General features: G+C 40.8%; 3 protein-coding genes across 3 annotated transcripts in view; 1 reads left to right on the top strand and 2 right to left on the bottom strand.

The window, feature by feature from the left end:
• Positions 1 to 25,438, bottom strand: part of LOC101740450 (uncharacterized) — a 960,210-nt gene that overhangs the window by 721,599 nt on the left and 213,173 nt on the right. The gene's annotated exons all lie outside the window — the stretch shown is intronic.
• SPARC (secreted protein, acidic, cysteine-rich (osteonectin)) overlaps positions 1 to 25,438 on the bottom strand; it is a 148,179-nt gene that overhangs the window by 1,259 nt on the left and 121,482 nt on the right. The window lies entirely within an intron of this gene.
• Positions 965 to 25,301, top strand: LOC110385267 (unconventional myosin-Ia). Its single transcript, XM_062669228.1, has 20 exons — positions 965 to 1,139; positions 2,632 to 2,800; positions 3,766 to 3,881; positions 4,856 to 4,926; positions 5,690 to 5,847; positions 6,367 to 6,430; positions 7,224 to 7,354; positions 8,588 to 8,672; positions 9,196 to 9,347; positions 9,664 to 9,811; positions 10,254 to 10,349; positions 10,740 to 10,906; positions 11,565 to 11,914; positions 12,254 to 12,563; positions 12,808 to 13,059; positions 13,953 to 14,102; positions 14,263 to 14,877; positions 15,434 to 15,517; positions 18,748 to 18,878; positions 19,911 to 25,301. The coding sequence occupies exons 2-20, from the start codon at positions 2,690 to 2,692 to the stop codon at positions 20,017 to 20,019; spliced, it is 3,300 nt and encodes a 1,099-aa protein (XP_062525212.1). The 5' UTR covers positions 965 to 1,139; positions 2,632 to 2,689; the 3' UTR covers positions 20,020 to 25,301.

The raw sequence follows: 25,438 nt of genomic DNA, 5'->3' as shown, positions 1-25,438 counted from the left end.
TTATATTACCTATGTGACCTCTTAACCTATCTTTTTTATACCTTCATAGCGATAGGTAATTAGGTATATAGGAGGATGGAAAAAATGTATTTGGGCTAACTTTACGCGAATGCACATTATTTTATTTATTTTGTTTTTAATTTTTTTAATTAAACTGTATACCAATTAATTGATCCTTCAGGATTTATAATTGTTTTTTTTTCACGATTAAAACCGCGTAGAAAGTTTAGGCATTATAGTTGACGCATGCGCCATAGATTATACACTTATGGCATGCGCAGTACACATATTTTGTATACATTTATTCAACTAATACAATTAATTAAACAAAAAATGAGTAATTTCGAAAAAGAACAAACGTATTTTATATAAGAACAATCGAAAATGAATATTTACGAGTAATTAAGGACGAAAAAATATTAAAAATTGCAATCGAGGGGCTAACTTTTAGATATATTTTTAATATTTTTTTTAAAATAAATAAATGGGGAACAAACAATTATTAACAATGAACAATCAAGAACAAATGATGAACAAACGAATTAATAGAAAATAAGTAGAAAACAGGAAAAAAATTTTTTTTGAGGGGCTAACTTCATTCACCCCTTGGGCTGACGTACAGCCGTAATAGATCGTGACTAAAGCGCTATAAAGTATCTACTCTCGTTTACTGGTGTATAATCTATGTATGACAAAAGGAATGCTTTCAAACAGCCTTTTTAAGTATATTTTTTTGTATGTTTTTAAATACTTGTAGAGAGGTTTATATTAAAGAAAAAGCAATTTTTTGAAAATGTAACACATCAAATCCTAACAAATGTAGCTTTAAAGAGTACTACTGCATTTCCTTAAAGTTAGTCAAGATAGCAAGATTTGGTTAATCGATTTTGGCATTATGTATGCTAAGTCAGAAATTTAACTATGTAGGTACTAGGTACTTATTAACTCCATGGTAGGTACCTACGAAAGAAGGAAATGTCAAACTGCAGGTGATTGATAAAATGTTAAAATCGAGGAAGAGTCAATGGTTCATTTACACTACTATGCCTTATACATAATGCTTAAAGCTTAAAATGTTACAAACTCTAAGATTATTAAATTAGAATATATTTAATTGAAATAAAAACCGTCGGACGATGGTAAGAATTTTATGACAATATATAACATATTGTAAATATCATGCAAAATGGAACGGAATGCGAAATGAAATCGGAGAAATTGTGCACTAAAATAATTATTGAAACTATTGAATTATAAAACAAACAACATCGAAATAGCGAGAATTTAATGTAATTGTTACACGGTTAATTAATTGTTACTGACTAAATAACACTGCAGTTTTCTCTACAATTTATTAACGATTTTTCATAAGAAACCAATAGGGTAAGTTTATTTCATATTTTTAATGCCTATTATGACTGAAATTACATTTAAAAACATAAATATTTTCGCGTAAAATGAGATTGTAATTATAATCAAATGTATAATAAGAATCACAATTAAATACATACATTTCACACATCATCATTTAATTCAATAAATTATCATTATCAATGTAAAACAATATTAATTGACACAATGATCAAGCCATAAATATAAGGCTAAAACTAATCTCACCTTTATTTTGCTTTTTTGAAGTGTATTAGTTTAAATATCAATTTAAGTAAATAATTTTTTAAAAACATTGTTGAACTTTTTTGCCAGTGTATAAATACTTTATTTTCAAAACATAATTTTCTTAGGAATCAAAAGTTACATTTTCAGTATGACTGTTAGTCCCACTTTTTTATACAAGTTGGACAACCAATGGGTCCAACATATATTATTTTCAATTTAGTTCAGGTCGTCAATACTCTACCTACCTGCTATACAAGGTTATCAATTACTAAAGTTTTTATTTTTAATTTTTTATTTTTGCATAGATGGGTGGACGAGCTCACAGCTCACCTGGTGTTAAGTGGTTACTGGAGCCCATAGACAACTGCAACGTAAATGCGCCACCCACCCTGAGATATAAGTTCTAAGGTCTCAAGTATAGTATCAGTTTCAGTTACATTGGATAAAGTCCATCTGACTTTCAGGCGGCCTTCAAGCCTTCAAGGCTTACCTACCTTGACCCCTATTACTATCATGTACATTTAATTAATCATTGAGTTGTTGAGATTCTTTTAATTTATTAACAAAATGTCAACTACCACTATCATCTCAATTAAATTTCTGTCAATCATCGAAACTTACAATAGACAAGATTCACTCTTAAATTGTGAAAATAATTTATCTATGAGAATGAGTGTAACATACTTTATTTTTTTAGGAAAATATAGGATTGTATCCATATAATATATAATGGAAAATAATTTTTAAATTTAGTGCCATAATAGATGTTAATTCCTAAATAAAAATGAAGAAAAGGAACAACAATAGTCCAAATCACACTTTTTATTGTTTTTAAAACTGCATGTTTTTTAAATATTTTTTTATAATATATTTAATATAAAATAAATTTAATTGGTATCTTTTGAACCAATGATCATGTTACAGTTGAAAAACTAATCGTTGTTTTCTGGACTATAACTTGTCTAAATTTGAAGCAGTAATGTTCACAAATAAAAGAAGAAATATGTTTTACAGGTGATGTGCCAAAGGGATACAGTAGTGTCAGTTCAGAAACGACGGTGACGTGTACGGTATGGCGGAGGGCGAAGCGACAGGTGTAGCAGACGCGGTGCTCCTGGCACCACTTACAGAGGACACGTTTCTGCACAACCTGCATGTCCGCTTCAAGCGTGATGTTATTTATGTATGAATCGAGATTATGTTTATTACTGTTAAGTAGAAGGCGACTACATGTTGCTAAATGGTCACAAGAAATCTTAGATTCTAATTCAAAGTTCTTATTACGTTTGAAATTTCTTACCCTTTGTACTGGCACATATCTTAAACAAGCAGCAACAGATAGTAAGTACATTGTAATATTGTAGCAGGCTACAAAAAATTGGAAATATGGAAATTAAATCATATGTTGCTATTACCACCATGAATAGACTAAAAGAGACAGGTACACCTTAGAAACATCTGATTGAAAGTTTAAATCAATATTTTATATTCTCCTAATATTTTTTCTCCAAAAGCTTTTTTACTTTCGTCATGAAAACTTAAGAACCTGCTATATATTTTGCTTTTATTTTGTTTTACTCAGATAATGACTTTTAGTTTAGACATGGCCAAAAGTTGATTAGTTCATAATTTAGTGTAAGGTAACTAAGTAAAAAAATAATAGAGCTCAGTCACAATAGTTTTGCATATATCCCTATTCTATTCCTATTTATCTTTTTTATCGCTTAGGTGGATAGATGAGTTCACAGCCCACCTGGATTTAAGTGGTCACTGGAGCCCATACACATCTACAACATAAATGCGCCACCCAATTTGTGATATAAGTTCTAAGGTCTCAAGTATAGTTACAACGGTTGGCCCACCCTTTAAGCCGAAATGCATTACTGCTTCACGGCAGAAACAGGCAGGGTGGTGGTGGTGGTACTTACACAAATTGTAATTTTGCGGGTTTGATTTTTATTACACAATGTTTTTCCTTCATTGTGGAAGTCAATCGTAAACATTTATTGAGTACGTATTTCATTAGAGGTACCAACCCGCCTCAGATTCGAACATCGATACAACGCTCAACACGAATCCACTGGACGTCTTATCTTGTAGACCACGACGACATCAGATTCGTTTGGTGTCATTTTGATTTGTTCCCAGACCTATGTTGGCAATGCGTTAATTTCGGTGAATCCATGCCGGCCCTTGCCACTCTACTCGGCAGACCTGGTGCGTGCCTATCTCGCCCGACCTCCATACACGTTGCCCCCACATTTGTAAGTACATAAATATTAATATTTCACAATGATTAGTTACCGATATAGAATGTATGAAAATTAATCTTCAGCATGGAAAGTGATGAATGTTTGTTTTGGTTGTAAGTATTGTAGTTGTCTATATATGAATACTTGGTTTTTTTTTGTTTTTTTTTTTCCTGGAACTCGTAATTTTATTTGTATTTTTTTTTATTTTCAATAATCATTTGGAAGGCTTGCTCACTATGTACATTAATGCGGGCTTGCTGAGTGCATATATCATTTAGAGATTTAGAGAGATTTAGGTACTATTTAGTTAATATGTAATGTAATGATTGTGATTGATTTTGTACATAAATCAATAAAAAAAGGCCACACTTCTCACCACTGAATGTTGAACAATCACTTACTTACTAACATAATTTACACATTTTACCTATAATTTTAACTTATACTTTACTCCTATATGTGCAGATGAGCCCTTTGCACATCTGTAGTTTTGTAGTTACTGAACTTGATAACCTTACAGCCTGAAAGCTGCCACCCATGTTGTATGTTGCAGTCTCAATTGTATTGTATAATACTTCTCCTATCTATTACCTGAATACATTACGGTTTCCCAGCAGAAATGGATTGGACTATGTCTGTGTGGACTTAGTCCTGTATAGTTTTTAAAATTTCTCATTTATTTTGGCTTAACCCTGGTAAACTTACTCGCCTTATGACATTGGTGGGTAGAGATGTGGTGATGCACAACTCAGCTCAACTTCGGAATCATCATTGCTTCACGGCAAAAACAGGCACAAAGTTGATCAGTCATGCGGTACTTGATATTAGAACTAAGGGTAGAAGTGAAAGCAGAAATAAAGTTATAACCCCATTACTAGGGATGCATGATGCAAAATTTAATTATAAGGATCATTCCTCCACTTATACTTTCTAAGATTTAGCCTCTGACCTCAGAAAGACTTATGTGAGGTTTATTTTTTCAACAGATATGCAATAACAGTGACCGCTTACCGTTGGGTGCGAGATAGAAACGAAAGTCAATGCATAGTGATTACAGGTTGGAACATTACTTTTGTCTTTCTGTTAGCATAAGAACGAACAAGTTTTTGTTAGTTTTGCGACTTACATATGAATGAAAACGATAGTAATTATAATGATGCTAATGCTTCACAATGACTAACCAGAAGGCATGAGCATATGTGCTTAACTTCGAGTTTTTACTGTGAACTGGACATCTGTCTTTTTTCCTAACAATTCTGTGACCTTGAGGGGTGTTGCTAAATTCACAGAACAAGTAGGTGAGCTCCTGGGGCCTTAACCTGAGGACGTTGCTAGCACCGACTCTAGCAAAAGCAGTGCTTCGCTGAACCTACCACCGGACCGGAAACGCGACCCACTGAGAAGAACCAACGAGAAACGCAGTTGGCTGTGTCTGTGGGTTAATTTACGAATTCGACGAGAACGGTGACCGGGACGTCTGATGATAGTCTGATGTGCAATGAAGACTAATATGTACCACTTTGTTAATTTACAAGCCCACAGCTGCGCCACTCGGGGAAGTCGCTCGTAGTACGTTTGGCGAGTTGATGCAAGTGTTAGCCCACTGAGTTTCTCGCCGGATCTTCTCAGTGGGTCACGTTTCCGATCCGGTGGTAGATTCTGCGAAGCACGGCTCTTGCTAGGGTTCGTGTTAGCAACGTCGTCAGGTTTGAGGCCCGTGAGCTCACCTACTAGTTAAGGTTACGCTGAAATAGCCTCTCAAGGCTCTCAGCTTAGGTAGGAAAAAAAAGCAAGTGTTAGCAGACGCGATGGGTTCGCAGGGGAGAGCGGCGCGGGCAAGACGGAAGCGGCGCGCGTGTGCCTGCAGTGCGCGGCCGTGGCGGGCGGCGGCGGCGGCGAGCGGCTGGCGGCGGCCGGCACGCTGCTAGAGGCCTTCGGGAACGCCGCCACCACGCGCAACCACAACGCCAGCCGCTTCGTGAGTGCACCAACGTGTCGCGCCTTCTGTCCTCCTCTGTAGTGCAGCGACGGAGCGAGACAATATATCGCAACGTGTCACTCCTTCTGTCCCTTTCTGTTGTGCAGCGACGGAGCGAGACAATATATCGCAACGTGCGCTCCTTCTGTCCCCTTCTATAGTGCAGCGACGGAGCGAGACAATATATCGCAACGTGCGCTCCTTCTGTCCCCTTCTGTAGTGCAGCGACGGAGCGAGACAGTATATCGCAACGTGTCGCTCCTTCTGTCCCCTTCTGTTGTGCAGCAACGGAGCGAGACAATATATCGCAACGTGTCGCTCCTTCTGTCCTCCTCTGTTGTGCAGCGACGGAGCGAGACAATATAACGCATCGTGTCGCTCCTTCTGTCCTCTTCTGTTGTACAGCGACGGAGAGAGACAATATGTCTCAACGTGTCGCTCCTTCTGTCCTCCTCTGTTGTGCAGCGACGGAGCGAGACAATATTTCGCTCTTTGAATGTATATTGTTCTTCTGCGCAGGGCAAGCTGCTGGAGATAGAGTTTGATTTCAAAGGCGAACCGGTGGGCGGTCACATAACGCACTGTAAGTAATTTGTTGCATTGTATTATTGTTACTTAGACGTACCGATCGGAGGAACTTAATGTTCCTATTTAAAATCCATTACAAGAATCCACGTCATATTTTGATATACGCCTTTATGAGTTTAACTTATTTATCTATGTATATATTATACGTACCGGAATTTGTCAAAGTTTCATCAACTTCAAGACATTTGATTAACATGAACATTTGCATACGTTTCAGTCTTATAACAGTACTATGATTTCTAAAAAAACTTGATCTTCATTCAGTCGATCCACGAAAACAATTAGAAACCACATATTCGGAAATAAGGAAATTATTATCGTTATAATTCTACATTAGACAAAGAAGCACTGAATGATGACGTCATTCACGTGTCATATACAGATTATATGGCAACACTTTACGTCGATATATGCCGAATATGCACTATATGCCGAATTCAGGACAAGCGCTTTATCTCAATAACCTGAATAACTTATTTACATTACCATTCAATTTCCTTAATGCTAACGTTTTATTGTGTTTCTCTCAAAGAATAGTCCACGATCCACTCAATGAGATATTGTTGATTACTTGTCCTTAGTATTGGCAGGGCGTGGTTTAATCCCGAAATGGTCGGAGAGTCCAACCTATTTCTGCCGCGAAGCACTTACGCGTTCTAGTTTGAGTGGTGTAGTTGAGACTCCGTCTTTGTTCTCAAAGTGGGAAGAGCCACTCATATTGTGGTCTATGGCCTCTGGTGAATTCACAAGCCTGACATATCTAGGGTTTATAATAATGGTTATTTCAGCCTCCAAACAAAATCATGATTTCTTTGCTGCAAAAAGTAGTAGTACCGATTTGGAAGGACAGAAAAAGCTGAATTTGTTGAATTTAATGTATTGTTTGCTTTTAATGCTTCCGATAGATCTTTTAGAAAAGGTAAGAGCATGTTAATGTTTCTATAATAAATCTTATATCAAGATATTACTTGCACGATCTGACTCAGTACTTCATGTGTTCCTAGCCAACGCTGAGAAAAATGAGAAATCACAAAAACACAATCCATACCAATATATTAAATTTGAAAGTTTTTTGTTTATTATTAATTATGGAAAAAAGCCCACTGAGGTTCTCGCCGGATCTTCTCAGTGGGTCGCGTTTCCGATCCGGCGGTAGATTCTGCGAAGCACTGCTCCTGCTAGGTTCAGTGTTAGCATCACTTCGGTTTGAGCCACGTGGGCTCACCTACTAGTTAAGGTTACGCCGAAATAGCCTCTCAAGGCTATCAGCTTAGGTAAAAAAATAATAATAATGGAAAAATGAAACTTAACACATTTATATTCTGGACACTTAACATAGGATAGACACGGACTCATGAGCGCCATCCGCAATAACTACCGGGTGTGTTCGATGATTCATTAATATCACAAGCAGCGTGCATAGTCCGAGTTTTTTAACTTCTCGATCGCGTAAAAGTTAACTCAAATTGGTATCGAGTTAAAACAGCGGCTCTAGCGGCAAAGAACTCGCACTAAGCACACTGGACGACTGGTAATTTGAGGACCACAGAGTGACAACCAATTCTTTATCCCGGAAAAATACAATAAATGTTTTATTGTTACGGTAACAAGTCTAGTTTTCGATATAAAGTTGTGAAAGACATTTACTACCAAAAAAAACCAATCTTTTTTTTTATTGCTTAGGTGGGTGGACGAGCTCACGGTCCATCTGGTGTTAAGCGGTTACCGGAGCCCATAGACATAATAGACGTAAATGCCGCCACCTACCTTGAGATATACGCTCTAAGGTCTCAGTAGTTACAACGGCTGCCCCACCCTTCAAACTGAAACGCATTGCTGCTTCACGGCAGAAATAGGCGGGGTGGTGGTATCTACCCGTGCGGACTCACAAGACGTCCTCCATCAGTAATTACACAAATTATAGTTTTGCGGATTTCATTTTTACAACACGATGTTATTCCTTCACCGTGGAAGTCAATCGTGAACGTTTGTTAAGTACGTATTTCATTAGAAAAATTGGTACCCGCCGGCGGGATCCGAACTCCGGTGCATCGCTAGATACGAATGCACCGGACGTCTTATCCTTTAGGCCACGACGACCTTAAAGGCAATGTTTTTGTCGGGATTAAACGGAATACTTATTTGGATTCAGGAGCGGACTTGTAGCGTGTCGGAGGGAGAGAGGAACTTCCACGTGCTTTACCAGCTGCTGGCCGGCGCCGACGTACATTTGCTCAGTGAGTGTCCGCGTCGTACCTTTGAGATGTTGTTGTTTCGGTTGCTATGGTAACCACCGAAACAATAACATCCCAAAGCAACCGCGCCCCGTACAGGCTGAAGTAACCGTACCGAATTAGTCGCTAGGGTCTTAATGTTCCTGGTTCGGCTAGTGCAGCGTTATACACGGTCCGCTGTTTGATCATTGTCTTGTTTTTAGCTTAGGTCTTTTTAATTTATGATCTGGCTTAGTGTAATACTTATTCTGTGAAACGAGAGGGAGAAAGCGAGAGATTCCTTGGACGACATGCCCACGGGTCTGTGGCCAATATTAAAACTCTTTGTTGTGGTCGATAAAGATGTGCGAAATGATTATGTATTTTGTACAAATGTCTGCAGGATCGGATCACATGAGTGTGTTCTCTCTAGAAGCTTTAGTCGATCGGTTGAGGAATCGTTAATGGAGATGTGTGTGCCACGTGGCACGTGTATTGTGCAGCCACTCTTCAATGTTGTAAGGCTCACGTGATGATGTATACCCAGAGCGTCTCCGGCTGCAACGTTCGTGGGAGCACTACCGCGTGCTGCGGGGCGAAGCGCTGGACGCCGCCCTCTCCCCGCGCCGCTCTCCCGCCCCGCCCCGCGCTGCGCCCCCCGAACATGCGCGGGACAACGAACACTTCGCATTTACTAAGGTCTGTTTAATTTGGCTACAATGAGACACGAGTGTACCGGCCGCTATCGCTAGTGGACCTCCACAATGCCAAGGGTATAGACAATATAAGCTGCACTAATTCTCAAAATCAAGGGTTCATTCGTTCATTATTAAATCACTCAAACCATTCAATTTCAGAGCAAATAAATTTAAAACCTTATATATCTGGTGGTGGGTAGTTAGCAGACAACAAAACGAGTGAGGTGGCGAGAGGTTCCCGCAGCTCCGTACATGTGTGTAGAATGTTTAACAAGAGTGCCGCGTGGAGTGAACTAGGAACTGGTGCGTGCCCTCAGGCGGCCATGGCGTCCCTGGGGTTCAGCGGGGTGGAGTGCGGCGCCGTGCTGCGGGTGCTCGCCTTCGTGCTGAAGTTGGGCAACGTGCAGTTCGAGCCGCAGCACAACATCGACGGCTCCATCGGCGTGCGCCTCGAGCAGCAGTACGGTGAGCTATCTTATCCCGCTAACTGTCCCGTTAACTATCCCGCTAACTGTTCCGCTTACTATCTTGCTAACTGTCCCGATTACTATCCCGCCAACTGTCCCGCTAACTATCCCGCCAACTGTCCCGCTGCAAAACAGTACCTCGACTGCATTTGTGGGTGTCACTGGTGGTGCAGCGTACGGGATATCCCCACGGGCAGGATCATACCCGTTCTTGCTGCGAAACAATTTTGAATACTGACAGCCGATGTGCTATACAGTTGAGACTTCAACTTCGTGTTGTGGCTGTGACTTCCAAAGGTAGTGGCAATAGCTGGAGGAGTCTGGCCGCGCTCATATACCCTCGTCGAACATCCGGACGACCCGTTATTTTATATATATGTACATTATCGAAGTAAGAACCTCTGACATCGTCTGACCACCAGCACACCATATAATTACAGAATTGGTAGAAGCGTGTGCGCTAGTTGGGGTGGAGGCAGCAGAGCTCGCCGCAGCTCTGGGCGCCCCCCCACTGTCGCACCGGGATCCTGATGCTGGTGAGGAATTTATTATTTATTTACTTACACACATGCTGTACTATTTGAACAATTTTACAAGATATGAAACACGAGAAGTTTGATTAAAATTTTGCTCCGTAGTGTCTGCACGATGCTCTAATAACTGACATTTAAAAGTCAGTGCGAAACATGTTTGTTTCCACACAGGGTCGGGGTCTCGATAGTACTACTGGTTTTCCCATCCCTCGCAACAGAATCCAGAATCAGGCAAAAGTGCAAAACTGCAATAAATATTCTTCTCACATGTTGTTTAACGCTCAGTAACTCGACTTGTCTCGAGCCCGCTGCACCCCCCCCCACGTGGGACTTCAATGCTTGTGTGGATGTAAAAGCAACAGAAAATAATTATTTACGAATGAACGAAAACAGAAGAAGAAGAAATGGCAAGAAGTGAAGATGTAGAGGACAGCGTTGAGGGGGAGGAGGACGGCGAGGGCAGCGCGGAGTGGGCGTCGGCGCTGCGGGACCGCCTGCTGTGCGCGCTGTACTCGCGACTCTTCACCTGGCTCATCAACTCCGTCAACGAGGCCATCAAGGTGAGGGGCGCCGCACGCACGGACAGACTACATTTATTGCTTAGATGGGTGGATGAGCTCACAGCCTATCTGGTGTTAAGTGGTTACTGGAGCCCATAGACATCTACAACGTAAATGCGCCACCCACCTTGCGATATAAGTTCTAAGGTCTCAGTATAGTTACAACGGCTGCCCCGCCCTTCAAACCGAAACGCATTATTGCTTCACGGAAGAAATAGGCAGGGCGGTGGTACTCACCCGCGCGGACTCACAAGAGGTCCTTCTTCTTCTTCTTCTTCTTCTCTGTCGTTTCCTCATTGCTGAGGGTCGTGACCTACCGGCAGTAATTACGCAAATTATAATTTTGCAGGTTTGATTTTTATTACACGATGGTATTCCTTCGCCGTGGGAGGCAATCGTGAACATTTGCTAAATACGTATTTCATTACAAAAATTGGTGTCCGCCTGAGATTCGAGCACCGGTGCATCGCTCAACACGAATGCACCGGACGTCGTATCCGTCAGGCCACAACGACTTAAAATGAATACGTTAGACCGAAACCCTTTTGTTAATAAAGTCAATCTGAATGGTGGCAGAAATAGGCAGACTTGTGCCATAAAGCTCATGCTAGCTCCCACAAACGATTCGGTGCGCGGTTAAAGCGGGCGCGTGTGTTAGCCGGCAGCGGCGGGCAAGCGGTGCTCGCTGGGCATCCTGGACGTGTACGGGTTCGAGCGGCTGGCGCGCAACGGGCTGGAGCGCCTGCTCATCAACTACGCGGCCGAGCGCGTGCAGGCCGCCGTCACCGGCGCCACGCTGCGCCGCGAGCAGGACGACTACGCGCGCGAGGGCCTGCCCTGGCGCCCCCTGCGCTACGCCGACCACGAGGCGCACGCCGACCTGCTGGACGCCGGGCCCGACTCGCTGCTGGCCGCGCTCCGGGACGCCAGGACCGACGCCGCCTTCCTGCAGCGCCTGCAGCGGCGGCGACACCCGCGCCTGCTGCCTGACCCACCTGACCGCTTCCAGTAAGCGCTGTTTCTTATTCGCGGCTCGCTTAATGTTCAGCTTTTATTGTAGTTACATGCACAGTAGAACGCGTATTTCAGCACCCACCTTGAAATATAAATTTAAAGACATTGGCATCTGTTACCCTGTCTGTCAAATTGGGACATGTAATTGTTTCGTGGCACAAGTGGGTCCGACAGCGCGACCAGCCCGTGCATAGTACACTCCGGTGCCATACATACAAGGAGGCGAGTTCAGTAGAGATACCAGTTCCTATTGTTCTAATTTGTGAAGCGTGGCACGGTGTGGTCCACACCTCGCGCCCCCCGAGTCGTGTGAATGACTTGCGCTTTGGCCAGGGTGGTGCACTTCGGTGGCGCCGTGACGTACTGCGCCCGCGGCATCGTGGACAAGAACCGCGACGCCGTGTCCGCCCGGCTCAGCGCCGTGCTGGGGGCCGCCCGGGAGCCGCTCCTGGCCGCGCTGTTCGCGGGCCGGGAGTCCCCGCGCCGCGTGTGCGCGCTGGCCTGCAGGCAGAGGGCGCTGGTGGCCGCGCTGGTCCGCAGGCTGGGGCCCGCGCCGCGGCTCGTGCGCTGTCTGCGGCCCGACGCGGGGCTCCGCCCTCACCGCTGGGACGCGCCGCTGCTCAGGCACCAGCTGCGCTCGCAGGTACACGCACCATTCCGCAACCAGAACTTCTATGCATAATAATCTAACTGTTATTGTTCTAATATACAGCAAGTAGATGTTTTATTAAAAAGCGGCTAGTGGAATTCTATACTATGCGGTTCGTGCCATTCATGACCGAATACTGAGGAAAGTCACATGTGGTCGCAATCCTCAGCAGTGAGGGAACAATGAAGAAGAAGATGTTTTAAACTATCTGTAACTAACGGTGTGTGTCTGCTTACAGGGCATCCTCGACATGGCGCTGCTGCGTCGCGCGGGCTGGTGCGAGTCCATGTGCGCGCGCGCGCTGGTGGCGCGGTACGGCGTGCTGCAGGGGGCGCGGGGGGGCCCCTCGGCGAGCGCGTCCCCCCGCGCCTCGCCCGCCCCCCGCGACTGCCCGCTGCGGGCGGCGCGCGCGCTGCTGCGGTCCCTGCCCATCCCGAGCGCGGAGTTCGCGTACGGACGGACGAAAGTTTTCATTCGTAGTCCCCGGACGGTGAGTTCTACTGGCGAAATCATATAAATTGAGTTACTAAAAGCCCTTGCCGTAAAGCTAGGCTGGGCTTTATCACCAGTAAGAAGCTTGCTTGACCTCAGTAATTGATTAAACCAAGTCATCTATAGGGTTGCATGTCTTAGATTTTATCGATATCAGATCCATACTGTTGGATATCCATAATTTTATCTTCTCAAATACAGTGGAAACAATTACTGTTTCCACTGTATTATACATAGTTATCTCGGCGACCAATATTGAGCTACTATAACTTTACTATTGTCTTGAGACTAAAAGCAAATGAAAAAGCTCTTGAATATGCATAAACGCGAATTTTACTAACATATCCAACTTTATGCTTCTGATGTAAGAAGATTTATGGTTCTGAGTTATGTATTACAAAGAGAGAGAAATGCTCACGTCATCTCGGATCCTCCAGATCCACTAACGGTGCTTCTAGGTACTTCAAGCACCGGTCACCGTTCTCGTCGAACCCATCGCTTGCGACGAAGGGCTCGACGAGTAAATTAACCCTCAGACACAGCCCACTGAGTTTCTCGCCGGATCTTCTCAGTGGGTCGAGTTTCCGATCCGGTGGTAGATTCTGCGAAGCGCGACTCTTGCTAGGGCTCGTGTTAGCATCGTCGTCAGGTTTGAGCCCCGTGAGCTCACCTACTAGTTAAGGTTCCGCTGGAATAGCCTCTCTAGGCTACCAGCTTAGGTAGGAAAAAAAAAAAGAGAATTGAAATTATATTAATGTATTGATACTATACACATTAATAGGGTGATACAAACATAATAGAATATAGTAGAGTAACAGGCGTAATGATATAAAATTTAGCCGAATTATGATGAGGTGTATAATTATAATAACAAATATACTGACCAAATAGGTTTGGGAATTGGAAGCGTTACGTAGCGCTCGCGTGGAGCAGCTGGTGGTGCGACTGCAGCGAGCCTGGCGCCGACACCGCGCCGCACGCCGCGCCGTCGTGCGGCACGCAGCGCAGCGGGTCATCGCGCGCGCGTGGAGAGCGCATAAGGTACGTAGCGCCTTGTAGTGACTTGTACTCTATCAACAATACTGGTACAGGATCAGATCGAGCACTTATTAGAATTGATCATTTACATTGTCCTACTGATCACCACGCAAATTTACTTTAGAGGCTCAGACCGATCCACCATTGCCATTTTCTTCAACAGAAGCGGCGACGATTGCTGAGTAGGGACACGCAGTCACCGGCCGCCGTCAAGATCTGGCGCTGGTGGTGCCGAGCAGCCCGGCGTCGCTACTTGAGCAGGCTGTGGCGCCGCCTCCCCGAGCGGCACCTGTCCCCCGCGTGCGTGTCCTGGCCCGCCTGCCCGCAGCCCCGCCTGCTGGCGCGCGCGGACGCCCTGCTGCGCCGCATACACCACGCGTGGCGCTGCCGCCTTTACCGCGCTGCCTTCGACCAGACCGCCCGGAACCGGATGCGGGAAAAGGTCACCGCCAGCGTCCTCTTCAAGGATCGGAAGGCGAACTACAGCCGGAGCGTGGGGCATCCGTTTGTGGGGGACTACGTGAGGCTGCGGGCCTCGGCGGAGTGGAGACGGGGCGCGACCGCCACGGACCGGTACGTGGTGTTCGCGGACGTGGTGGGGAAGGTGGCGCGGGGCAGCGGGCGGGTGGCGCGCTGCCTGGCGGTGCTGTCCACGGCCGCGCTGCTGCTGCTGGAGCCGCGCTCCCTCCGCCTCAAGAGACGAGTGCCCGCCCACAGCGTCTACAGACTGTCGCTGTCGCCCTACGACGACGACTTGCTGGTAGTCCACGTCCGAGCCGTGAGTATACTCCTGCTTCATATCTTCGCTCAAACACTAAGATACCAGTCATTGTACTCTTCAAATTTCAAGTGTAAGTAATTTTTTTGGATGTAGATTTACTTCGATTATAAGTTTCCTTTCCTGTGGTCCATAGGCATATAAAAGTATTACGTTTAAGTATTATGGAGGCAAATTTATTACAATTATCCCCCCCCCCCGTCCCCGTCCCCGTCCCCTTGTCAGCAAAAGTAAGCAAAGCCTACAAGATAGGCACGCACATCATATTCATTTATATGCGCGCGACAATTCCCCTACTCGGTTCCAAGCGAATGCCTAAACGTTTTCATTATTTATGGGAATCCCCGAAAATGCGTTTCGTTTTCAAGCATAGACAATGTGTAAAAAAGTAAATAACCACTACTCACGTAATCATCATCTAGACCTCCCCAACCCCCGGCCCCATGTCATCAAAAATAAGCAATGCAAAGACCCCTGCTCTCCATAGTGCTTACGTAATACTTGAACGGCCCCTAATTGCTGTGTGTCGTGTTTGTTGACCGATGGCGCGTTGCAGTGCGGAGGCGCCGAGAGCTCCACTGAGGAGTTGTCGCAGTGCTCCTCGCGCGACGCTCCCGACGCCCCCGGCTGCCTATTTGCGGTGAGAAACAAGTCTAAATAAACTTAGCAGTTCTGCCTATTTTGTTGATATCCAAATTTCGATCTTCCCATCAGTATTAAAAAAAAAGAAAAAAAATTAAAAACTTATAGTGGAATTCACACTTAACGCGGCTGCACGCCGTCTCTGGACCTCAAATGATCCTCGACCATAGACACTGGACACAGGCACAAGGATAAGCTCTCATTTCACCACCGACCTACCGTGTCTTCACACATATGCTCTTAGGTGATCCGAATGAGAAACTGTACTAATCCCACATATATGTAAAGAAAAACCTTTATTATATAAAATTCTTTAATTTTTAAAAAGGATTTTTCTTCAGTGACTTTCTTCATTGTCTCAAAAAACTTAAATCCGTGACATGGTACTCACTCTTTCATCCTTCTATTTTAATCAGTTAAGTTTTTAAGTTTTAAACTCATGCTTGGAGTTAAAATTATAAAAGCGTTTTCTTATTCATGTTTTTCAAGTATGGCAATTGATTTCTACGAAGCCAATGTTGCCAGTTTAGAGTTTATAAAAACCTTCATAAATACATATGTACAAATTATTTTATATGAAAACTGATGTAAACCGATATGAAATGATATGATTAATTTGGGACCATAATTATTTTTTATTATACATTTAAAATTGAAGAAACACTAGTTTAACGTAATATAGCCAAATAATTTAATTTCGTTCTCCGCATTCCCGCCAATGTCTGTTAGGCTATCAATAAAATCATAGCAAAATTGCAAAGAGTATATTAAATATATGGGCTAAAATACCTGTTTGAACAAAGTTAACGTTGACGTCATTTGACGATAAAGAATGATACGTAAGCAAAGAGGCATTGAGCCCGCACTTTAGTTACACGTCAAATTAACATATTGTTACGCTGGTATGAGTAACGTCATCTTTAGCCGAATAGCAGAAACGAATATCAAAAGAACTAGTAAAATCGAGAACGCTCGAGAAGCACAACGCCATCTATTGATCAAATAGTGGAAACACATATCGAAACGACTGGTCTTGCCAAGAATGCTCTCGATAATTGTAGACGTATCGTGTCTACTATAAAAGCGTTGCAGAGATGACACGAAAGCCGTTAGTAATCGGATCTACTCGAAGCTGAAGAAGTGAATTACGAATTGTACAGTGTTCTTTAAGTGTTATAAGTGCTTAACAGAGTTTTAATTTGTACTTCAGTGGAAGTTTTATTTATTCGAAACCACAGCGCGTTATAATATTTTAACATAAAATTTCATTGACGACAGAAATTTTGGGCTCGAAATGCCGAAACAAAAACATTCTCAACAAACACAACCACAGTGCTATATTAGGCGCTAAACCATGCCCAACCCTTTTTATCTCTGGTGGGGATTGCGTGGTACGCCAAATATGTACGGTCGAAGTGACATGTCCCCACAGAAAAAAATCCTTTATTCGCTAAGCATAGAGAAAATGAGTTATTACATAAGTTAAAAGCAGCGTGTATGCTTTGGCATTATTTGACATGCGAATTTTAGTGCAGTGCAAGATATAATATAATTTACTTTTCATTCATCCATAATTCAACAAATAATTAAAAAATCCATTTATTTTGAATGTCGTCCCTAAGAAAATAATTTCTGTGATAATAATTTTCACTAATAAGATTATCTTTTAGTTTTTTTTTTTTAAATGAAAATCGTCTAGGTCTTTTAATTTCTTTGGTAGTTTATTAAATATCCTAACGCTCATACCTAGTATATGTCGGCGTTACGCCAGGGTATACACACATAAGGTATTAATTACAATCAAAATACAATAAAATTCTATAAAACTATTCTATTACTATTTTATTACAAAAAGCTATGTTTTAGTTCTTACACAATTAGCCATTTTGTAATGGTTATAGCAACTACAACTTCATTTATACAAACAAATGTAATTACTGCGAAACAATTCACAAAATGTAGCTTAATATTCACAATACATATTTTAGTGATTTTTACATGACTGACATTAATTTATTTTACATGAATTACTTTTAACTTATTTAAACTAACATTGTTATTATCCAGCCTAATAATAGATGGCGCCAACATCATTTGCATAACAATTACAATACTTAATTAAATTATTACTGTTAATTATAATATAAATTATTATTAATATTTATGCTTTATTAATATTTAATATTTAACTATTTATACAATCATTTGTGTTTTTAAATAATAATCATAGTCTGAACATTTTCACATCAAATCAGTGTCTGCTAAATATTAAATATGGTAGAATAACAGTCTCATCTTGCTAATAATAAATAAATATTAACATAGAATAAACTAAACTATAATATATTACTGACCGCGCGCGAGCTCCGAGGATTTTTAAGGAATGTTGACGTAATGAGCTAGTGTTGTGATTAGTCGATATTGCGCTATCGATACTAACACATCTTAAGCCTCCGTGCGAGTGTAAATTATAAAATAGTTTTATGAGGGTATTATGTACTTGAAATAAATAAATAAAACAATTGATCACGTATGAATTTCATTTAATGAACTGATTTTGATTGAACAAAATGAACGTGAAATCTTATTAATTACTCTCGCAATCAGATTAATCAGTAGTTGAAGAATTTGATGGACTCTCCTCTTGATGTCACTCTCCTCACATACTTCAATAATAGATGATTCGACAACATCCTCCATTAAGCCATCCTTTTTCCAGTAATATTCCTCTAATGCTAAGACATGTTCATTATGCTAGTGCTCGCCATTCCTTTTTCATCAAATTAAATAGCTATTTGTGCAAACAAAAATACTTATAAGTGTAAGACTATTTATATTTGAAATCACACGTAATTAATACTGCTATCGCAAAATTAAAAACAACGAGTCGGTAAGCGTATTCTCACGTTAAGGTCAACACTAATACTGGGAAAATGCGGGGTATGAAGCGACGGTCGGGCGCGGTGCACGCCCGCCCGCTTCCTCAGCCCCCGAATCTTCGGAGCTCGCGCGCGGAGTATACTATGTTAATTATTGCCAATAGTGGCGTTTGCGCCCATATATATATACTATTAGTCTTTAATGTTGTTTTGGATTTTGGAAAACATAGTTTATCGTCGCGTCGATTTCTATTTGCCTCATTTGAAATCTTGGTGAATCTATTGGGACAAGTTTTAACAAAACTCGAAGGTCCAGTAAACATTGTAGGCTGTATGTGCACTGTCGCAGGGCGAGGGCGCGTGGCGGCGGCGTGGCGACGTGGTGGTGCGGACGTGCCACGTGCTGGAGCTGGCCACCAAACTGTTCCTCGTGGTGCAGAACGCCGTGGGAGCGCCGCCCCATGTAAATATCGCGCCAGAGTGAGTAACGTGCAGTTGTTAACAAACATTATGTTGCATTTTTTTTTTCCTACATGATAGCCTTGAGAGGCTATTTCAGCGTAATCGTGGCTAGTATGTGAGCTCACGGGGCTCAAACCTGACGACGATGCTAACACGAACCCTAGCAAAAGCCGTGCTTCGCAGAATTTACCACCGGATCGTAAACGCGACCCACTGAGAAGATCCGGCGAGAACCTCAGTGGGCTGTGTCTGTGGGTTAATTTACTCGTCGAGCCCTTCGTCGCAAGCGATGGGTTCGACGAGAACGGTGACCGGTGCTTGAAGTACCTAGAAGCACCGTTAGTGGATCGGGAGGATCCGAGATGACGTGTTTTGGGCGACGTCGACTGCTTTCCATTCTGTCCGCAAGATCGGGAAATGTTGCCTAATGAATCTTATGAGAGAAGAATGAGAGAGAGAATAAGAACTCTCTTTCCGTTGTCAGGCTATGTCTTTTCTTGGCGCTGCTCCTAACAATGCAAAGCGTCGCTCCGGGCATTTCAATATTGCAATGATTGTTACGTTATAACAGCTCTCGTAAAAATGAATATTAAAAAAAAAATTATGTTAAAAAAAAAACTAATATTTAAAAAAAAAGATATGCCCGCTGAGTTTCTTGCCAGTTCTTCTCAGGACGGAGGCTAGTTTTTGTGAATTGGCGGTAGTACTTTTTGACGTTCAACAAGTGCTGTATATGTACTGTACTTTCATTTATGTTGAATAAAAAAAATTTGATTTGATTTTATTTGAACAAATGATGGTAGACATTAAACCGGACAATAAACTACTCTCTGGTTGATGTTGTTTTCTGAAGATCCATCACGGAAATCATAGGAGATTATCCAGTTACCTTTTTTTGTACCAGCTCACCATATTAGGCTCATCCCTACTTTTGTGTTTTCGAAGGTCATATTTGCTGTCGAAGCAGAATCATGCAAATTCGATGCATGCGATTCTGCACGAAGAGAACTTCGAACTTCAGTGCCAATACAAAACATCTTGTATCCACAGGTTCGAAGCAAACTTCGGTGGGCAACTAGTCACGGTATCCTTCCACGCGCTGGGCGAGGGGGGGGCTCGGCTGGCGCGGAGGGGGGACAGGCTGGACGTGCTGCTCTGATGACGTCACACATCTCGCTACGCTGGATCCATTGCAGCAAGTCTTGCACTTGTCTCGCGGACATCGCGGACCTTGCTATGACGTCACAACAACCTTCATGACGTGGCAGCTGTGTCACAACTGTCCTTAAGAAAAGAGGTTTCGGTCAAGAAAATGTTCAAGTGTGCTTGAAGGAAGTGAAACTGCTTTGCGATTATGTACTACGTCATTAGGTAGTACGTACGTAATATTTTAATTTATATGTTAAAGATACAAAACGAATATTTCACACGACCTTTTTTTTAACTACATTCATAGAAGTTCCACTTCGAAAGCCTAAAAGTGAATCATCTCTGCGCAACTTTTGAATATTAAGATTCAAATGAATCATTACTCAAACCAGGGATATGAAAAGTGCCAATATATACATAATTGTTGTAGACGCATCAACGCCATCTCACTGCCAACTGTGGATACAACATAATCAGTCTTTTCGACGAGGTCTCTATGGAAAACGCCTTGTTATTGTAAAATATATATGCCGATTTGGTATATTGAGTACGTGATACAGTGGAACCTCGGCAATCCGGTGTTTTATAGGAACTAATATTTTGACCCACCGAGGCCAATTGGTCTATGAACCAGAACTATTCAAGGAATACCTTGTAGTACATACAGCTTGCAATAACACCCCAAACAAAATGTACGGCTCGTGGTATACCGGTATTTAAAGAGTGCAGGAACATTAATGAATTAGGTTTTGTAATTTTTAGATAATCGTTATCGCCCTTAAATAATGTAATCTTAAAATATAGTCCATATTCCAAATACATTTAAGATGGCGTCTCAAGTGGCTCCGACATGAGACGCCTTGTGCGGGCGGTAATTAACTTAATCATCGATGAAGTGTACTTAAGAGTTTTTTAAATCCTTCTAACAATTCCTGTTCAGCTTTTATAATTCACTTCGTATTTAATTTCGGAGTTATAGACAGTGATTTTGAACACCCTGTATATTGTCGGAGCTCGCAGAAGCTGACACGGATATAAACCACTATTCTAACTTAAAGAGACACCAATATTAATTTAGGTAGTCAAACATCTATTGGGTTCGATGTAGAACAAGTGAAATAAGTTGGTAATTAGGGTGTTTTATACCAGGAGCGCCAATCTAACCAACTGCCAATTTTCCGAGGTTCGACTTTATTGTTGTGTGTGTGTGTTTTGAGAAGCGATATCTCGCGCGTGCTCAGTGTAACTCGACCCCGTAATCTAGGAAATCTTATGATTATAGTTATATTTACAAATAAATAAATAATCTTAGGTAGATTAACTTTTGGAGATCAACGCCTGAATCTGTGTACTGGTTGAAAAAATATACTCTGAATTGTAAGTTCGGGAAGAGATGTATCTATGAGACCTAAAAATCAAGTTTTGATTGCTTTACTACAACGATTTACCTGCAATTTATACTTTATGTTTTTCCCATAAAAAAGGTACGTATTAAATGTTTTGACGCTCACGTATAAATACAGGGTGTACTGGAATCATTACTGAAACTGAAGACAGATGTTGGAACCTTCAACAACACGTTCAATAAATTACATTTTAGTAACCACTTACTAATGTAACGCGATCACTGCGCGTCTGCTCGAGAATATACCAACAATTTAAAATCCTTTTTTTATGTGTTAAGGTTGAAATTCAGACACAGCTCATTGAGTTTCTCGCCGAATCTTCTCAGTGGGTCGCATTTCGGATCCTGTGGTAGATTCTGCGAAGCACTGCTATTGCTGGGGTTCGTGTTAGCAACGTCGTCAGGTTTGAGCCCCGTGAGTTCGCCTACTAGTTAAGGTTACGCTGAAATAGCCTGTCAAGGCTTATCAGTTTAGGTAGGAAAAAAAAGGTTTAAAAATTGACGTCTACATGACAAATGACCTGAACAAAATATAATAAATAACGTCTAAAAATTAATAATAAATAACGTCTGATGGTTGTATTGGCGTCTTTTATCTAAACACATACTCCTAGTTATCTGCAGTCCCCAATGAATCAGTTGTAAAGCAAATCTGAGAGAACAGGAAATCCCAACACGTGAGATTTATGGTCTCATAGCTGTAAAAGACCGGGACTTTTCGGACCATCCGTCTTACATTGCTTGTTCACAAAAACTAATTGAACAAAACAACTTTTTACTAATACTTATAGCACTTTTTTTTCGTATTAAGCTAAGATTCAGTAATGATCTTTACACCCTGTATAGCGATTCCGTACAATAATATTAATAATTCCCGTTTCTAGTTGTTCATTCAGTACATAGTTTATACAGCCTGGAATACTATCCAGTTATATACATATATCTCATCGTTGAAAATTTTTATAGTTGAATTTATATAATGTTGTACATTTTTTTATGTTGAATTCAATACAATTTTAATGGATTTTATTGTGTTCTTTTTTTTTGTGGTTGCGTGGTATTTACAAGTGCGACGCGCTAATTTAATGACATATAGGAATCATCGGATGCCATGCTCTGTAATATGAAATCTGTTGCCTTTTTTTAAATATCAAAACTGTCAATGTCAAGCATTAAGGTTAAGGTAGCCTATTTTAAAAATATAGAGGATAGAAGTGAGGAGCGCAATATCTGAGTGGATTAAAAGTGTCCGCTAAAAAAGAGCAAATTAAGGTGGCGCACAGTAGCAAGTGGAAAGATTTAAAAAACAGCGTCATAAACTACCACACTTCAATTCAATCCAGTACCCTCCACTCTCTTTAAAACTGCTATATTCATTTAGGTAGTTTCCATTTCCTACACTAGCGCTGTTTCGGTCAGTCTTCCATCAATAGCTTGTTTACAACTGAATTTTTTCAATTTATCCCCTATACAAGATGGTGCTCCCTACTTGTACCCTCAGTAATTAAAATGAGATCGGCCGCTTAATCGTCCACATGTAAATCCTTTAAACAATATTTAGTAAAATTTATGAAAATATGACCAGGTTAATAGATGTACCCACATTGTGTGTACAAAAGCAATTAATAAGACAGTAAATTTATTTTTCATAAACATACAGTCTAATTTATCAGAAAAGGGGTGGCTTTGATAAACTTTTGAAATTTGATTATATATCTTTGGCTATATTTTTCATTAAATTATTTAATATAATATAATAAGAGAACTCGCCGGTGAATAAAAATTATAATAATTCATACTAATTACTTTACATACTATTTGAGAAAAACGATAGAATGACCGATGCAATAAATAATAAAATAAGTGAATATTGAACTTCACAGGTAATTCTGTTATACCATGAACGCAATTAAACAAGACAGTTATAAATTAAAAATAATAATTATTTTTGAAAATTTGTCTTGAAATTTGTCTTTTTGTCTAACTTTTTCATGTATATATTTTTTGTTTTTAGTAAGCATTCTGTCACTGACTGTCTGAAGTTTTGGTTTCTGTTCGATAACTTAAATTCAAAATCACTATAATTCTTTGTGAAGTGAATATGAAAAATTTTGGGCCAAATACCTACTACATTAAAAATCTTAATTCACTTAGGATTTATCAATAAATAACAAGTAAATAATGATTGTTAAGTTTGAAAATATTAGAAATATAAAATGATGTATGTACTGAACTGTACGGCTAAATGTAAAAATATATTATACACATTAAAATTTATCAACACATGCACCAGTAGAGTTAATGTATTTATTAATTAAGTAATATATTATAATAACATTTTATGAGCAAATTATATATAATAATAGTACTGAGGTGGGGAACCAAAGATGCGGTGTTACACGAAATTTTAATATTGTCTTTTAACAATATCTTAATAATCAGAGAAATCTCAAACATATATATGGGAGACGAAATCACAGATTACTCACTGTCTACGTAGCACTATGCTTTTATTAATTACCTTTTTCCTACATAGACATCTGAACGAGCCATATCCTGCTGATGCTACCTGGTAGCCGGAGCCCATAGACATGAGATCTAAGTCTCAATTGCTTAATATGACGGTTATCCCTACCTTCAATTTCCACAGGACAATAATGTCCCTGCCTGCGAGATTTGAACACCGACATCTGTCGTAATATCCTTTGCTCTTTCAACGCTCGTGTTAGATAGAGATAGAGAAACATACGAGAACAACTCGAACATTCTAAAGCGCTAGAACTTAACTTCATTTCTATAATTCAAAAAGCATCTTCAAATTTTTGTCCATCATGTGGATGACAAAGATAAATAGAATATAAAATAAATGGTTTTAAACAGAAAAAGAGGGAGTATCTATACATTGGCAAATGAGGTTCACTATGTATATTTGTGACAATATGTTATGAAGCACTCTGACTGCTATAGAGCAGGTGATTTATGGAGCTCTGGTTAAAATTCTAAACATGAATGTAATCGCTATAAATACATTACATTCGTCTTCTGAAAGGTGAGATAACAAAAATAGTCAATTCAATAATTAAGTTTTCACATGGATATTATTAAAGTTTAATTGAGCTCAAACCATCTAACTGCTACTAAAAAAAAGGAGCAAGGGTGAATCTTTTCCAGAGCTTCAGTGTTAGTATTGTGGAGCTACACCGACACATCAAATTCGAACTTTAGTGCCCTAAAAATAACTTCTGACATACAAGAGCTTTTTCTTGAGAATGAACGAAATAAAATCGCAAATTAAACTATTATAGAATAATATTTTTTTTATTAATCGTTATAATTATATTAATAATTACTATAGGATGAGCTAGTAAAAAAAGGTGATTGGATCATCTCTTATGATTTTCGGGATGGATCTTCAGAAAATAACATCAACCAAAGCAGCTTATGAACCGGTTTTCATTGGCAGCTACGGGTACCGCTGAGACAACACGTGGCCTGACCACGGAAAGGGAGATGTCATTTATTCCTTTTTAATCTATTTAATTTTGAGAAGTCACGATCGCCTTTGAAGTTTCGGCTTTAAGTGTACGACGCTTCATGAATAACAGAGATGACGCTCTACAAAGACGAAGCTCTGTCTCATTCTAAAGCTCGAACTCAAATCCAGGGTGTACTAAATGCAGAATTTGATGTGTCCATTGTTATTCCTGTGTGTTAGTTTTATCGAGACTGTATGTTAGTAGTATCCGCGTTCCGCCCCAACCGAGTGGGCGGAGGGAGCGCGCCAAAACACAAAAATATTGTTAAAATGTAATGTTACGTTTTAACTGTCGATTCACTATCGATAAATTTTATCGTTTCTAATAAAATGGTTGAAAATAATTCAGAAAGTTGTGTTATTTGTTACTATCTGACCCGGCAGACTTCGTAGTGCCTCAATCGATAAATAAAAGACCTAAACTTTTGTATGAAATAAACTTAAAACAAACAAAAGGAATCCGTCCAACGGAGGACACATCAAAGAGAA

The sequence above is a fragment of the Bombyx mori genome, chromosome 6 (assembly GCF_030269925.1).
Source record: "Bombyx mori chromosome 6, ASM3026992v2".
NCBI classification, from domain to species: Eukaryota; Metazoa; Arthropoda; class Insecta; order Lepidoptera; family Bombycidae; genus Bombyx; species Bombyx mori.
This window is presented reverse-complemented; position numbering and strand designations above follow the sequence as displayed.